At 45.7% G+C, this 18025-nt stretch overlaps 1 protein-coding gene across 5 annotated transcripts in view; it reads left to right on the top strand.

The window, feature by feature from the left end:
- The window catches only part of LOC128693309 (cytochrome P450 4c3-like), a 92949-nt gene extending 75646 nt beyond the window's left edge, over positions 1-17303 (top strand). For all 5 annotated transcript variants that reach the window (XM_070080322.1, XM_070080321.1, XM_070080323.1 and 2 more), the window contains 4 exons: positions 304-482; positions 12955-13123; positions 13555-13734; positions 15854-17303. In XM_070080322.1, coding sequence (XP_069936423.1) covers positions 304-482; positions 12955-13123; positions 13555-13734; positions 15854-16014 — 689 coding nt within the window. In that variant the 3' untranslated portion in view covers positions 16015-17303. The remainder of the gene's footprint in view (positions 1-303; positions 483-12954; positions 13124-13554; positions 13735-15853) is intronic.
- Positions 17304-18025: the final 722 nt, after the last annotated feature.

Here is an 18025-nt window from a genome sequence, read left to right as displayed (position 1 = left end):
CATAATTAATGGTAAGACTGGACAAGAGGATGTGGTCATAAAATAGTATAATTTTATTTAAGTAGCTATATAATAATCTCTTTATCATATTTATATTGCATTGGGAAACTTGAATAATAATAAGACACAGTATGTATATCTCTTTACTTGTAGCTGTAGCTCTTTCTTGTAGGAAAACATTTGTGAATTAAGACTAAAACATTTAAATTAAAAGAAGCTCTTCTTAAATAAGATGTTGATACTGATGCTTAAGGTATACATTCTTTACCTTTTGACAAGCTGTATTTTTACTCTCAAATTCAGGAAAGAAGAAGCGCTTGGCATTCTTGGACCTCTTGCTGGAGTACTCAGAACAGAAAACCGCTCTCTCTGATGAGGACATCCGTGAGGAGGTTGATACATTTATGTTTGAGGGTCACGACACTACCGCTGCTGCTATAAACTGGTCCCTCTATTTGATTGGTTGTTATCCAGAGATCCAGGTAATGACATCTCACTGTCTACAGTATCTGTATTTTGTTAATATTGCACCTCAACGACCAAACTAAATCTGCCTGCTTTATTAGTGTTCCGTAGGTGACGAGTGTGATTGGAGGTGATGTGTGTGTGTGTACTTATATATTTGTACTGAATTATTTGTGGTTGCAGAGGTCGATTCACAGTTCCTGGCCCCGCTTCTTCACTTGTCACCACTAGGTCCACTCTGTCCCTGCTCCGTGAGCTTTATCGTATCTCTTCTTTAAGTTATGTATGGTTCCAGCCTTCACTATATCACTCTCCACATTGTTCCACCTCCTGATAACTCTGTGACTGAAGAAATACTTTCTAACATCCCTGTGACTCGTTTGAGTTTTCACCTTCCAGTTATACCCCATGTTGCTGTGTCCCATCTCTGAAATATTCTGTCCCTATCCACCTCGTCAGTTCCTCTCAGTATTTTATCTGTCGTTATCATGTCTTCCCTATCCCTCCTGTCCTCCAGTGTCGTCAGGTTGATTTCCCTTAACCTTTCCTCGCAGGATATACCCCTTAACTCCGAGACTATTCTTGTTGCAAACCATACTTGTGCTGCATACTCCAATATGGGTCTAACATGCACGGTATACAGAGTCTTGAATGACTCCTTATTCAGGTGTCGAAATGCTTTTCTTAGGTTTGCCAGGCGCCGATATGCTGCAGCAGTTATTTGCTTGATGTGCGTCTCGGGAGATGTGCTCGGTATTATATTCACCCCAAGATTTTTTTCTTTGAGTGAAGTTGGATCCCTGGCCTGTACTCGGTGTGTGGTCTTCTTTGACTTTCCCCAGTCTTAATGACTTTGTTCTTGGTGGGGTTAACTCCAGGAGCCAGTTGTTGGACCAAGCCTGCAGCCTGTTCAGATCCCTTTGTAGTCCTACTTCATCCTCAAGCTTTAAATTCATCGCATTAGCTTCACATCGTCTGCAAACAAGGACACCTCTAAATCTATCTCTTCCGTCATGTCATTCATATATACCAGAAAAAGAACCGGCCGTAAAACTGACCCTTGTGGAACCCACACGACACCTCATCACGTATCATCACTAGTTGTTTCCTTCTGTCAGGCATTCTCTCATCCCTTGCAGTGTGTTTCCTGTTATTCCTGCCTGCTCCTCTAGCTTTTGCACTATTCTCTTGTTTAGAATTATGTCGAAAGCCTTCTTACAGTCCAAGAAAATGCAGTCTGTCCACCTCTCTCTCCTGTCCTACTTCTGTCACCTTGTCGTAAAACTCCAGTAGGTTTTTGTCACAGGATTTCCCCTCTCTGGACCCTTACCTGTCTGTCTCCTTTCTTAAAGATTGGGACTACATCTGCTGTCTTCCACACCTCAAAGTAGTTGCCCTGTTTCTATAGATTTTTTGAAGATTGTTGCAAGTGGCACACACGGTGCCTCTACTCCCTCTCTCAAGACCAATGGAGAGATGCCTTTGAGGTATCTAGTTCACTTAACTGTCTCTTCGCCTCTTCGGTTGTGTGTATTGTGTCCATCACTTAGTGGTGTACCCTACCATCCCGTTTTGCAGGAATCCTTTCTCTCTCTACTGAAAATACTTCCTTAAATCTCGTGTTGAGTTCTTCACAAAATTCTTGGTCGTTTCTTGTGATTTTCTCTCCTTCCTTCTTCAGCCTCACTACCTGGTCCTTGATTATTGTTTTCCTCCTGATGTGGCTGTACAACAGTTTTTGGTCAGATTTGGCTTTCGACGCTGTTTCATTCTCGTATTGCCGCTGGGCCTCCCTTCCTAATCCATATTTGTTTCTAGCTCTTCAGCTAATCTCCTTATTTTCCTGGGTCTTTTGTCTTTTATACTTTTCTATTCTCTAGTGCAATTTGCTTTGGCCTCTCTGCACCTTTTGGTGAATCAAGGGCTCATTCTGGTGATTCCACTGTTTCTGTTACCCATGGGTACAAACCTCTCTCCTGCCTCCTTACATTTTGTGGTCACATATTCCATCATTTCATTTACTGTTCTTCCAACCAGTTTTCTTTTCCACTGCATCTCATGCAGGAAATTCTTCATGTCTATGTAGTCTCCTCGTGTACCAGTCAACAGGTACAAGTTACACACTCAGTTCACGGAGTACCCTACCTTATCACTAGATAGGCACATGGCTTCTGCCGAAAAGAAGAGGCCACGATGCTCGATGAGCACGACGGAGGACTCGGATTTGGAAATGTGAGGGGCAATTCTAGCAAAGAAGTTGCGAGACCACTCCGTGTCATCAGAGGAAGAGGAATATCCTGCTCACATTGTAGCAGGTCTTACAGTTCTAACCATGGAGACAGCGAATATGGAAACAGGGGAGGGAATAAGCACCCCATCCCCCCGAGAACCAAGAAGGATGGATCACTGTGGACAACAACAAGAAGCGCCGTCCGTTCAAGGAGCAGGCAAACCAGCTCAACCGACCTGACAAATTCAAAGTGAAGTCTTACGGGGAGCACAGAACCCACTATGGCGTCGTTACATACCTGGAATCACGACACAACCTGAGGTTCAAGATATGGTTCAGCCTGAGGGGAGAACCAATAATGACTCCTCTCAACAAGGAAATGTACACCACCTTGAAGAGAGTCATGGAGACAAACCGCTCCTTCACCCTGGAGGAACTGGATTCTCGGCAGATCACCAAGGGTGTAGTGAATGCGGTACCCGCTGATGATGCCCATCGAGGCAGTAGCAGGTCACCCCAGTGTGGTGTCAGCTCATCGTCTCCAGGCAAAGACGGCAGGCTATGCACCATCCCGGCAGGTCCTCATACAGCATGTAGGACTGCTGCCATCCAAGCTGGACCTCGGTTCTTGGGGCAGGTACGATGTCAGGACCTTCACGGCAGAACCAGTTCGTTGTTTCAAGTACCAGCGTTACGGACACCTGGGTGCACTCTGTCCATACAGAGTAATCTGCGGTGTCTGCAGCCAGCGCCACCCTACCGAGGAAGACATTACCAAGCTGAAAAATGCATCGCCACCCACTCCACAATGCCCGAACTGCAGGCAGAAACACCATACATGGAATCCTCGATGCCCCGAGAGGCTCGCCAGAATTCAAGGAGCCTGGAAGACGCCAACACCTCGGCAGCAGACTACGGCACATTATCACTCTCAGCAGACGATGCGTGCAGAGAACCCTGCCATACCGCAGACCTCTCATCAGGTCACCAACTCAATGCCCAGGAATTCCCAACCCTCGAAGCCTCAACCAGGCGTCATAGACAGGAGCCTCCTGCCCCCTACCTCAACGAAGAAACAAAAACAAAAGGAACAAGAGGCGTCAACAGGGAACATCTGGTCAACGCGATCAGCAGACGGCACTACACGAGCCCCCACCGGCCATAACACGACAACACAGGTACTCCTTGCCCAGTACAGCCGCTTTGCAGGCTCCCCTGGCACCTCACAAGCAGATGCCGGCTACCCAATCTGGTATACAACAACAAACATCGGTGCACACAGTAAAGAAATCCAACCCTCAGCAACCCCTAAAGACCACAACAGCCCAGATAATATCCACTGTTTCGAAATCAATGCCAACGCAGACCCTCACCAGGGAGGATCTCGTAGCACTCATCAAGGTGTTCACGGATATTACTTGCAACACAATCAACTCCACGGAACAACAGAGCGTATTCCGGCAGATGGTCAGTACGCTCCTGAGAGTGTGCTTACTGATCGAGGAGGAGAAGGTGGACGCCATGAATTTGCAGGTTCTCAGAGCGGGCAGGGCTCAGTCCACAACTCAGGAAACAACAGCGATGGAATAACTTCCGTACCAAATCACACCCTCAAGGTCCTACAATGGAACATCCAGGGCCTGAGGGGCAAACAGCACCTCTTGCTGGAGGCAGTAATTCGGGATCGGGTTGACATTGTCTTGCTACAAGAAACACTGACTGTCCCAGCTATGTGCCCAAGACTCCCCGGTTTTACTGGGTATTTTCGGCACATAGATGCGGGCGTTCACTGCAGAGGCACAGCTGTATTCGTATCAGTTGCAATACCTCACGAGGTTATAGCCAACCCTGTGGACTGTGGGGAGGATGTCGAGGTACAGGCCATCCTTGTACACATACCTGGAGCGCCCATTGCCATCTATATCATCTACAAGAACCCAAGACACACCCTCGACATTGCAGAGCTCCTCGCGCTAGCACGCACTGAGTGTATTGTTGTGGGTGGAGACTTCAACGCACATCATCCAATGTTGCACTCTCACTCAGCAACCAATGCTGCTGGCAGACACATAGCAATGCTCCTTCACGATATTCCAGAGGTAAAGTTGCTAAACAATGGAGACCCCATACACCTGTTGGGTGGCTGCCTTGACCTTACCTTCGGGACAAGACAACTCACAGCGGGAGCCACATGGGAAACTCATTCTAACCTTGTCAGTGACCAATTTGCAGTGATCACCACCTTCAACATCAACAGGCACCCCACAGTTGTGGTGCCTCCTAGATGGGACGTAAAGAGGGCCAACTGGAAAGTGTTCCAGGATTATCTTCATGACTGGTGGTCCACATGCACTCTATTCAAAGACTCTAACACGGCTGAACAGGAGCTAATCACTGTTCTTATCCAGGCAGTGGAGTGTTCAATTCCAAAGAAGTCCACAGGGCGCACTCACAAAAGAGACTGGTGGTTCTACAACGACGAGGTGCGGGAGCAGAACCACTGCATCAACTCTTTTAGGAAGCTATACAGGCATAACCCTACAGCAGAGAACAGGAATAGTCTGAGAGCCATTGTGCACCATGCCCGCAGTGGAGTGGAGCTCAACATTTGGGCATCACACCACCTTATCTGAGATATGGGGTAAGCTTAACATCGCAACTGGCAAAAGCAAGTCGAGACCACCAGCACACCCGAACCCATCCTAGAAAGCTGAGAAACTGGTGGAACTCTTCACTTCCAGGGAAGTCTCCACTCAGCTCCCACAGGACATCCGGAATATACAGATGGATCTTCTGCCACAGCCCCAGTTAATGATACAAGCTGCATGTGAAACTGAAGATGTGACTGATGAAGACCTCACGGACTTGGAACTCCGACATGCCATTAAGAACACAGGTGACACTGCCCCGGGCATCGATGGTTTCACGTACTCCATGATTGCACGGGCTAGTGAGAGTGGATGGGAGGCCATACTAGACATCATAAACAAGTCGTGGAAGGCTGGGACAATCCCAGCAGCTTGGAAGAAGGCTACCATCGTACCAGTTCCAAAGCCCAAGGACCCGGCAGTATGAGACCCACATTGCTGACCAGCTGTTTAGCCAAGAGTGCTGAGAGGATGGTGTTAAACTGCCTCCTATGGGAACTTGGACAGCCTCATCATCATATATTTGGTTTCACCAAAGGAGTGGGTACAGCAGAGTGCATAACCACCCTACTAAGCCAGATTGCTGATAGTAACAAGAAACCTAGTATCGTCATCTACCTCGACCTCGAGAAGGCATTTGAGTTAGCCAGCCCCACATCATTTCTAGCAATACTAGCTCGGAAGGGGATCAAAGGACGCCTCCTGGCCTGGATAGAGTCCTACCTTAGGGACAGGCAGGACTGTGTCAGCTTTCAGGGACATTACTCTTCCTTTAAAACCCTGGAAAACGGCACATCACAAGGAGGTAGGCAATTTGGAGCGACAGGCCCAGAGAGCTTTGGACCTAATAACGCAGTCTTGCAAGGAACTACGCTTCAAGATCTACGCCGAGAAGTCTCTTGCAATGATGTTCAAAGGATCAGATCCTATGAGTAGACAGGCTCTGGTCCTGAGTGGACAGACTCCTACCTATACTTGGGAATCTACATTGATAAAAAGCTGACCTTTCAGAAACAGGCCGAGTATGTCAGATCTCGTGCTCTACTCATACTCAATGCCATGAGAGCCATGACGAGGCACCGTGCAGGGGCGAGCAAAGAAGTACTTCGCTTGTACTGTATACAAGCTGTGCGCTCACTCATTGACTACGGTGCACCGGCATTAGCTCATCTCTTTCCGCAGAGTAGGCAAAGGGTGGAGGTCGTACAAAATCAGGCGATAAGAACTATGCTTGGGGCCCCCATCTGGACCAACACAGTATGTCTCAGATTTGAGGCCCGGCTTCCTTCCCTGGCTGACAGAGTAAGATGCATAAACACCTGCAAAGTAGCCACGATTCTGCACCGGCAGCAAAGTGCCCCACTGAGAAGATGGATATTGGCAACCATGATACAAGATCCAACTCTCTTCACGGACTACTCCTGGATCGTTCGTTTTATGCTGCTGGGCGGAAGCTGCTGCCTATACAACTACTCCTTTAGAAGAATTGTGACCTTCATGTTGCTGGGTATCATCCACCACTTCCCTGGCGCCCAGATCCAGCCGATGTTTGCGTCATGCAACTACCTACCTCTAAGCGTCTCTGCAGTCAAGACACCCTCAGCATTCATGCTGAGACAAGCATGGCACTCGCAGAGGGACGCACACGTGCATTGTATTTCACAGATAGCTCTGTCGACCCTGACCGGAAGAGAGCAGCAGCTGGACTGTACCACAATGGTCACACACAAGGCTGGTGACTCCCTGACCACTGCACGATCCTCAAGCTGAGCTGGTGGCGATTCAACAGGCATTGTCACATGCCCTACAACATCGACTCCAACCTGTCATACATGTTGACTCCACCTCTGCAATCAATGCCCTCTCCCATCCCCAACCACAGGACAATGTTCACCTCATTACATCGATTTTGAGCATAATGACAGCCTTACAAGCTCTGGGTAACAGATCGACATTGAACTGGATCCCCAGCCATGCTGGCACTCGGGGAAATGAGGCGGCAGATGATGCAGCCAAGGCAGCCACAGATTATCCACATGTTGGGATTACTGTCCCCATCAGCCTACGACAGACCAAACTGGTGGCTGACAGAGCCATGAAACTTATGGGGGAGGTCATAGGTGGTACCCATCTCAACAGTTGTACCGAGCAGCGACTCAGGGAGAACCCCCTCCACATGATAGAAGCTGGTCCAGAGCGCAGTGTGCCGTCATTCATCGGCTTCGTTTGGGCTTTCCCACAGCCAAGATGATGGTAGACATGGCTGAGGAGGAGATGTGCCAGCACTGCTGGCACATCTGCTGAGACATCTCTTACTGAGACACTCTGCAGGCAACTAGCACTGATGTCCCCTCCCGAAGAGGATGCTGAGATGACTGTGGCCACACTAGTGTACCGTGGAGTCAACGAACCAGACAAGCTGTTGCCCATGATAACGATATATCCTCCTCCTCGCTAGTGTCCACAGTTAGGAGTACACACGGTGTTGTCGCTTATGAAATGCACCAGGTGAACTGATCAGAATAGTGTTTGAGCAGCATACGTTGCATCATTGTAGAACCTTTTCTCCTTCGGGAGCCAGAGACGGGTCATCACAAGAAAAAGACCCGTGCCAGAACTCCGGTCTTGGCGAACATTAATACATACATACGTTTCACTTCTCCTGTCCTACTTGTACTGCTTCACCCTCCACCTCCACTTTTAACTTTACGAAGTATTCTAAGCTCAGGATCACATGAACACTAGCTCCGAGGGGCCTTCCATATGTGATATCCCGAATGTCTGAGCTTCTCAAGGTAAACATGAAGTCCAGCCTTGCTGGTTCATCCTCTCCTCTGTTCCTCTCTCTCTCTCTGGTAGTGTACCTAATATGTTGATGCATGAGATTTTCCAGTACCTCCTCCATCAACTTAGGCCTCCACATTTCTGGTCTCCCATATGGGTCCAGGTTTTCCCAGCCAGTCTACTTGTGATTGAAATCATCCATCTGGTAACTTTGCCCTGCTCATGTGGGCCCTTCTGGCCACCTCACCTATTGTCTTAACCATTGCTCTGTTGCTCTCATTGTGCTCTTGTCTTGGCCTCCTGCTCTTTGGTGGGTTGTACATCACTGCAATCACCACTTTGTATGAAGTGTTCCTATTATGTAGACCCTTGCTTCCCTTCAGTTCACTCTTTCCAGCTCTTCACATCACTGGTTTCTGATGAACAGTGCAACTCCTCTTCCTCCCCATCTGTTTTTCTCAGGATCTGATATCCATTTGGAAAGATCACGTTTGTATTCCTGTGAGCTAGGGAGGCCTGGCAGGATACTATGGGAGGCTGCTGTGTAGATGAGGGTTTGTGCTGGGGGGGTGTTGTGAGTGCCAAATGTGGTTTGTTTAGGGTTAATTTGTTTGACTGCAGTGTTCTGTTCATGGTTCTATGGGAGAGTGTGTTTGCTAGTCCTCTTGACCCTGGGTGCCCCTGCCTGTCTATTGCCCTGTCTCTCTTGCCTCTTACGTCTTTGTATCCTCTCAGTTTCTGTCATTCTGTTCGTATTCTGTCACAGTCAAGGTACACCTACTAGTATATTGTTCCCTATAGCTGTTTTTTCTGCTACAGGATCCTGTGTCACATTGATTCTGTCTTGAAAATCAATTTAATTAGCCAATTTTTTTTCCCTCGAATATCCTTCTATTCTCTGAAAATTTGTCAGCTCGGTCATGTCCTCCTCTCTTGTTTGTTTGGTGATATTCTCAATCTCTTTTTCCTCTCCCTTTCATTCTTCATTGCATGTACTCTCTTTGGCCTCCTAAAGCTTATGAATAAAAATTAACCTCTCCCTTCCCTCTTCCCATTGCTTTTCCCTCTGCATCTCTGGGTCCGATTTAAGCATAACCATTGCTGCTTCCCTTATCATTTCCTGGATTTCTTGGTGGCCTGATAGTGCCCCTGCACTGGACCTATCACCTTCCATGTCTACAGTCCCATCCCCACTGTTTCTGTACCCAAAGGAATGCCATTTTCATTCCTCAACATTTCTTGAGTCTCCTGGTAGCCTGATAGGGCCTCTGCATAGGAGTTATCTCCTTTCTTTTCTTTGGTCCCCTCACTGGATATTGGCACTTCTGCTCCTGATGCCACTTCTGTTCTTTGCCTTTATATCATGCTTCAGCATTTTCAGCTCATCTTCTATGCTCTGTATCATGGCCTCTGTAGATTCGGCTTGTAGCTCTCACTTCTTGCTCTCTGCATCCATCCTCTCATCCATTTTAGTGATAAACTCATCTAGCTTCCTTCGCTACTCTTGTTCTATTGTTCTCTTTACCTCTTCCATGTGTACTCACCTATGTGTGGTTGCAGGGGTCGAGATTCAGCTCCTGGCCCAGCCTCTTCACTGATCACTACTAGGTCCTCTCTCTCCCTGATCCATAAGCTTTATCATACCTCATCCTAAAATTATGTATGGTTCCTGCCTCCGCTACATCACTTGCCAGACTATTCCACTTCCTAACAACTCTATGACTTAAGAAATAATTCCTAGCATCCTTCTGACTCATCTGAGTCTTCAACTTCCAATTCTGACACCTTGTTTCAGTGTCCCATCTCTGGAACATCCTGTCTCTGTCCACCTTATCTATTTCTCACAGTATTTTGTATGTCGTTATCATGTCTCCTCTAACCCTCCTGTCCTCCAGTGTCGTTAGGCCGATTTCCCTTAATCTTTCTTCGTAGGACATTCCTCTTAGCTCTGGAACTAGCCTTGTTGCAAACCTTTGCACTAAGTTTCGTGGTGTGCTTGACCAGTTGTGGGTTCTAAACTGGTGCTGCATACTCCAGTATGGGCCTGACGTATACGGTGTACAGAGTCTTGGACGATTCCTTACTGAGGTATCGGAACGTTATTCTCAGGTTTGCCAGGCGCCCATATGCCGCTGCAGTTATCTGGTTGATGTATGCTTCCGGAGACGTGCTCGGTATTACACTCAATCCAAGATCTTTCTCCTTGAGTGAGGTTTGCAGTTTTTGGCCACCTAGCCTATACTTTGCCTGTGTGTGTGTGTGTGTGTGTGTGTGTGTGTGTGTGTGTGTGTGTGTGTGTGTGTGTATGTGTGTACCCACCTATTTGTACTCACCTATTTGTGGTTGCAGTGGTCGAGTCTTAGCTGGCCCCGCCTCTTCACCGGTTGCTACTGGGCCCTCTCTCTCCCCGCTCCATGAGTTTTATCAAACCTCGTCTTAAAACTGTGTATGGTTCCTGCCTCCACTACGTCATTTTCTAGGCTATTCCACTGCCTTACAACTCTATGACTGAAGAAATACTTCCTACTATCTCTCTGACTCATCTGTGTCTTCAACTTCCAATTGTGACCTCTTGTTTCTGTGTCCCCTCCCTGGAACATCCTGTCTTTGTCCACCTTGTCTATTCTGTGCAGTATTTTATATGTCGTTATCATGTCTCCCCTGACCCTCCTGTCCTCCAGTGTCGTCAGGCCGATTTCCCTTAACCTTTCTTCATAGAACATTCCCCTTAGCTCTGGAACTAACCTTGTCGCAAACCTTCGCACTTTCTCTAGTTTCATGACATGCTTTATCAAGTGCGGGTTCCAAACAGGTGCTGCATACTCCAGTATGGGCCTGACGTACACGGTGTACAGTGTCTTGAGCGATTCCGTACTAAGGTATCGGAACGCTGTTCTCAAGTTTGCCAGGCGCCCATATGCTGCAGCAGTTATCTGGTTGATGTGTGCTTCCGGAGACATGTTCGGTGTTATACTCACTCCAAGATCTTTCTCCTTGAGCGAGGTTTGCAGTCTCTGGCCACCTAGCCTATATTCTGTCTGCGGTCTTCTGTGCCCTTCCCCCATCTTCATGACTTTGCATTTGGCGGGATTAAATTCGAGAAGCCAGTTGCTAGACCAGGTGTCCAGTCTGTCCAGGTCTCTTTGAAGTCCTGCCCGGTCCTCATCTGATTTAATTCGCCTCATTAACCTCACATCATCTGCGAACAGGGACACTTCTGAGTCTAACCCTTCCATCATGTCGTTCACATATACCAAAAATAGCACTGGTCCTAGGACCGACCCCTGTGGGACCCCACTCGTCACAGGTGCCCACTGTGATACATCATTATGTACCATGACTCGTTGTTGCCTCCCTGTCAGGTATTCTCTGATCCATTGCAGTGCCCTTCCTGTTATACGCGCCTGATCCTCTAGCTTCTGCACTAATCTCTTGTGAGGAACTGTGTCGAAGGCCTTCTTGCAATCCAAGAAGATGCAGTCAACCCACCCCTCTCTCTCGTGTCTTACTTCTGTTACTTTATCATAAAACTCCAGAAGGTTTGTGACACAGGATTTGCCTTCCATGAATCCATGCTAGTTGGCGTTTATACTCTTGTTCCGTTCCAGGTGTTCCACCACTCTCCTCCTGATAATCTTCTCCATAACTTTGCATACTACACACGTAAATGACACAGGTCTATAGTTTAGTGCCTCTTTTCTGTCTCTTTTTTTTAAAAATGGGAACTACATTTGCCGTCTTCCATACCTCAGGTAGTTGCCCAGTTTCCAGGGACGTGTTGAAGATTGTGGTAAGTGGCACGCACAGCATGTCCGCTCCCTCTCTTAGGACCCATGGGGAGCTGTTGTCCGGTCCCACTGCCTTTGAGGTATCGATGTCCCTTAGCAGTTTCTTCACCTCCTCCTCATCTGTATGTATGTCGTCCAACACTTGTTGGTGTATTCCTTGCTGGTGTCCCCATCTGGTCTGTCCCCCCAGAGGCCTTCCTGTCTCTACTGTAAATACTTCCTTGAATCTCATGTTGAGCTTCTCACACACCGAGCATGTCTCCGGAAGCACACATCAATCAGATAACTGCTGCAGCATATGGGCGCCTGGCAAACCTGAGAACAGCATTCCGATACCTTAGTAAGGAATCGTTCAAGACACTGTACACCGTGTATGTCAGGCCCATACTGGAGTATGCAGCACCTGTTTGGAACCCGCACTTGATAAAGCACGTCAAGAAACTAGAGAAAGTACAAAGGTTTGTCACAAGGTTAGTTTCAGAGCTAAGGGGAATGTCCTATGAAGAAAGATTAAGGGAAATATGCCTGACGACACTGGAGGACAGGAGGGTCAGGGGAGACATGATAACGACATATAAAATACTGCGTGGAATAGACAAGGTGGACAAAGACAGGATGTTCCAGGGAGGGGACACAGAAACAAGAGGCCACAACTGGAAGTTGAAGACACAAATGAGTCAGAGAGATATTAGGAAGTATTTCTTCAGTCATAGAGTTGTAAGGCAGTGGAATAGCCTAGAAAATGACGTAGTGGAGGCAGGAACCATACACAGTTTTAAGACGAGGTTTGATAAAGCTCATGGAGCGGGGAGAGAGAGGGCCCAGTAGCAACCGGTGAAGAGGCGGGGCCAGGAGCTAAGACTCGACCCCTGCAACCACAAATAGGTGAGTACACACACACACACACACACACACACACACACACACACACACACACACACACACACACACACTTATCTTTTAGTGTTGTACAACAGAAGAGAATGAAGATTACTTAATCAGAAAGCAATAGAAGTTTATAAGTGTGTACATTCTGGAGGCTCGTGTGGATGAGGAGCTGCGGTCTATCTTCGGCGACTCAGACCGTCCAGTGACCATGGCTGACCTGCGTGAGATGAAGTACACCGAAAACTGCATCAAAGAGGCTCTCAGACTCTTCCCTTCTGTGCCTATACTGGCCAGGGAGCTCAAAGAGGAGGCTGTCATTGGTAGGCATCAAATTATTTTTCTTATTATTATCAAGGGGAAATGCTAAACCCGTAAGGGTCATCTAACGCCTAGAAAAAATGAAAGGAATGAGGCATGATCAGAGGAAGGGGAGGGGTAGCTCCAATTCCTTTAATCAAGAGCGTTCCTCCAGCATCCAAGGATGGAACAGACAGAAATATCTCAAAATTAACTTGTTTTTGACACTTTAAAGTAATTCTTTAATTATCAAAATGTTGCTCATTTGGCTTCTAAGTAGATTTTGAATCTATGTTAAGACTGAAGTGCTAATATTGCATTATTCGTACAGGTTTCGAACATGAAAATAATGCTGTTATTATGTAATTTTTGTTTTAGATTGTTTAATAAGAATTTTTTGTTGCATTCTTTGCATTATAAATATAGTAGCTATTAATTACTGAAAATTTTCCAGATAACTATCGTATCCCAGTTGGCACCACTGTGATAGTGGTGACCTACTGTCTCCACCGTGACCCTGAACAGTTTCCCAAACCGGAAGTCTTTGACCCGGATCGCTTTTTACCGGAGAATGTCAGCAAGAGACATCCCTACTCTTACATTCCTTTCAGCGCTGGACCCAGGAACTGCATCGGTGGGTGGATCACAGGTTCTGTGTCAGTCAAATAATCAAACATGTAAAAAGAATACAAAAATGCGGTGTCATTTTTTTCTGATATTAACTTTGTACATTTATGGTGTTATTCACCTGTACGTATGTTGACAACACGATCTGCAGTTTATGGAATTTTGTGATGAATGGTTTTGAAAACCGAAAAGTTGAAGAATTGAGACACTTATGCAACACATGGGAATCTTTATTGAAGAAACGTTTCGCCACACAGTGGCTTCATCAGTCCAATACAAAGTAGAAAAGGGTAAGGTGAGGAGAAGTTTCAGGTAATCAGTCCCTCAACCTGGAATCGATGTGTTCAGTCCATCACTCTTGTAGGAAATGCAGCACAGGGCCAGAGAGGTGACTTATATACTACTTACACAAGTGGCAGGTCCCACTGTGATCCCGCCTCCTGCTTCACCTCATCTCACTGCAGTATATAAGCCACCTCTCTGGCCCTATGCTGCATTTCCTACAAGAGTGATGGACTGAACACATCGATTCCAGGTTGAGGGACTGATTACCTGAAACTTCTCCTCTCCTTAACCATTTCTACTTTGTATTGGACTGATGTAGCCACTGTGTGGCGAAACGTTTCTTCAATAAAGATTCCCATGTGTTGCATAAGTTTCTCAAATATGGCATTTTATTGAGAAGAAATTTCTCCCACCAGAAACTTTATAAATTGAAAAACACTCTGAGGGATGAAACGTTTCAATAAAGCGACATAAACCTCATATTATGTCTTATTAACATGACGTTAACTTTTTATATGGTTCTCAGTGTGGTTCTCAGTGTGGTTCTCGGTGTGGTTCTCGGTGTGGTTCTCGGTGTGGTTCTCGGTGTGGTTCTCGGTGTGATTCTCGGTGTGGTCCGACACTCAGTGGTAGCACTTTCAGTTCACAATAGGAAGATCTGAGTTTAAGAAATAAGACACATGTGCACAATCAAGACATTTATTGGATGCCTTGCTTGTGCACATGTGTCTCAATCCCAAAATCAGTCGCTATTAACATACCTGTTTTTGTGCTTGGATTTATATCTGGGCAGGTGGAGATGTATGGGAAGATCTCACCCTTGTTTCCTTTGTTTGCTCAGTAGTGTGGTTGTTAGCTGGTTGTTGTGGGTCTCCATCCTGAGTTTTGGCTGGGTTTTGAGAGGAGCTGAGATTGCACAGCAGCCTTGGCCTGTAAATTCAGCAGTGTGGCTTTATTCTTCCCTTCGAATTTATTTTAAAGTTAGGAGAAAAAATTGTCCACTGCATATAATTTTAACTGTGGAAAAGTACTACCAATTATAAACTAAATGACCCTCACAGCTTTAGTGTTCTTTTCTGATTGTAACAATTATTTCCTTGTGAAGAATAATTCACATTGTGATCCTCTAGTTGAACCACCACAGTTTTATCCCTCCCTCGAGGGGCTCTTTACATCTGATGAAAGGCTCGTGATTCATGGAGTTGAAGCTATACTCCCATTCCTTTGATTAAACTGATTGCCTTCCATTGCGCTTCCCCATCAATATAATAATACAGTGCAGCCTAGGGTGGTCCTGCTGTAGCTGAATCAATATTGGACTGCAAAAACGTGGGTCCACTTACTTCTTTCATATTGTATGAGGCAGCTGCCTACCTCGGCTTAATTCTTCCTGTTGATAATTTCTACCTCTTATTATAATCATGAACATCGTTGTCTAGAACATCATCCATCATCATTTTGTAATCATTGCAATAACTTTGTGCATCTATGATAAGGAGACACATAAGTAGTTAAATGAAACCTTTATTAACCACGTCGAGCCCAAGCAATAGACTTTGAGGATCAAACATGCAAGCAAACACTAAGGGAATTTTAACTTAAAAATGTTCAGGTCGTAGGACCTTGAACACTCGTACTATACATAGGACAGAAAACATCTGTATAATAAGGAAAGAAATAAGTGATTGAAGGAGGAGTTGTGAGATCAAGTGAGGAGCTGCGGTGAGGTCACCTGATGGCTTGTGTCTGAAGGTGAATAATGATTCAGAATCACACGAGCCAGAGTAACAGTGATGTTATAACTTCCATATATTTATGAATTTTCTTCTATTTTCTTCCAGGCCAGAAGTTTGCACTTATGGAGGAGAAGATCTTGGTGAGCAATATCCTGCGGAAGTACCGTGTAGAGAGCGTCACTCGCCGAGAAGACTTGCGTATTCTGGGAGAGCTCATTCTCAGGCCAGAAAATGGCAACATTTTGAAACTAACTCCCAGAGCATAAGAAGAATTTCATGAAGCTACGTTAGACGACCTGGATAGTTAGTAAAGAGTTTTGTATCTTAAAGGATCAGTGAGGTCATTTTTAATTTGAAGAATGAGTTTGCAATACAACTTATCATAGTTATAGAAGATGAGAACATTGTCAGTGTGCAGCAGCAATGCAGCAGATATTACCTTTCTCTCACTCTCTTGTGGCTTTATAGTATTTAGATCCTGCAGCTTACTGTCATATACACTGAAAATGACTTGGAAAAAGACATTTATGTATAGTTCAGAACGTTTATTAGAGGAAACGTTTCGCCTCAAGTGGCATTTTCAGTCCATTAGAACTGAAGGAGCCAATCGTGGCGAAATATTTCCTTTCATAAATGTCCTGAGCTGTACATAAGAGTATTTTTCCACATCTTGTGGGCATTGCCATACCCCTTTTTTCACTTGAAGAGATAGTATGGACCAGGTGTCAAGACGAATAAATTCTTTCATAATTACACCAGTCCTCGTTCGAAAATTTTTAACTGTGCTATTATATCTTTTAAATGTCTTTCTGATCACTTTGCATATATGATCTGGCACTGTGAGATGTTTGCAGGAAAATCTACGTAACGACTTTTCGTTCAGAACTGAACTTTATTGAGTTTATTGAAGTTCAGTCCTGAACGAACCGTCGTAATAAAGGTTTGCCAGTAAACACAAAGTCTTTCTCATTACCTGTTAACTTACACCATCGTCTATCTGTTTATGATGTTGCTTAGAAATTCCACATAAATAGATCTCACTGCTTACCAGCTAAGCATATGAGAAATACTTCACACTTATTTGTATTTAAATAAAGATGAAATTTCGTCTCATATTTTTCACATGTGTGAAACCTTAGCGTCAAGACTTTTGATTATTACAAGATCGACACCATGCCTAACCCTTCTAGGGTAGGGTAGGTGCCTGAGCCCGAGCCTTTAGCTCATAAGACTGTCATTTCCATTAGCCCCCTTGGGGCGGGGATGGCAGACCAGAGAGGCCTAGCTTGTGGCTAGGCCTGGGGACAGTTGGTCCCAAAGATGAGGAGGTACTTGTGCCTCCTCCCATGGGAGACTTAGGTCTCAGACACTCCCTAAAGAGGGAGTCAAGGCCGGGCCACCACTTGGAAAAGGCCCGGGCCGGGAATACCGGCTAATCTTTAATAATAATAATAATAATAATGATTATTACAAGAATGGCAGATCATTTGCATGCCCAAATAAAATCAGTAAAGCGAGAAAATGATCATTAGAATGTTAATAAATTTTCCTCATGTGTTTTGTTTTATTTGCCATGTGTTATTTAATCATTTTATATATTGTACAAAATTTAACTTGGGACATCCGGTTGGAGTCTCTTGACCTGTGTTCTCTCGAACGCGGGATGCATCATAATCTACACCTGGAAAATCCTATAGGGACTGGTCCCAAATCTGCACACAGAAATCACTCCCTACGAAAGCAAAAGACTAGATAAACGGTACAACATACTCCTGTTGTTAGGTAAGACACATATGCAACGGTTAGGTATCTTTATTTTGAAACGTTTCGCCTACACAGTAGGCTTCTTCAGTCGAGTACAGAAAAGTTGATAGAAGCAGAAGAGACTTGAAGACAACATACTCCTAATGAAAAACAAGGGCGCCATGAGTACGGTAGGAAAAAACGCAGTAAGTGTCCGAAGCCCAAGACTGTTCAACAGCCAGTACCCCTGGCTGTCTTCAAGACGGAGCTAGACAGATAAATAAAGTAAGTACCCGATCAGTCGGGCTGTGGTTTGTACGTTGGGCTACGTGCTGCCAGCAGTAACAGATTGGTTGATCATCCCTGATCTACCGGGAGGCCTGGTCAAAGACTGGGTCACAGTGGCGTTTGATCCTCTGAATGTCCTCTAGGTAGGCAGGTATAGGGGGTGCCTTGATGTTGTTGGTGGGCTCTTGATACAAGAAATTAGAGCTCCCAGGAGCAGCTTTTGAAAATTGACCACTGTCTGGAAAA

This window comes from Cherax quadricarinatus, unplaced genomic scaffold (genome assembly GCF_038502225.1).
Source record: "Cherax quadricarinatus isolate ZL_2023a unplaced genomic scaffold, ASM3850222v1 Contig321, whole genome shotgun sequence".
Classification (NCBI taxonomy): Eukaryota; Metazoa; Arthropoda; class Malacostraca; order Decapoda; family Parastacidae; genus Cherax; species Cherax quadricarinatus.
This window is presented reverse-complemented; position numbering and strand designations above follow the sequence as displayed.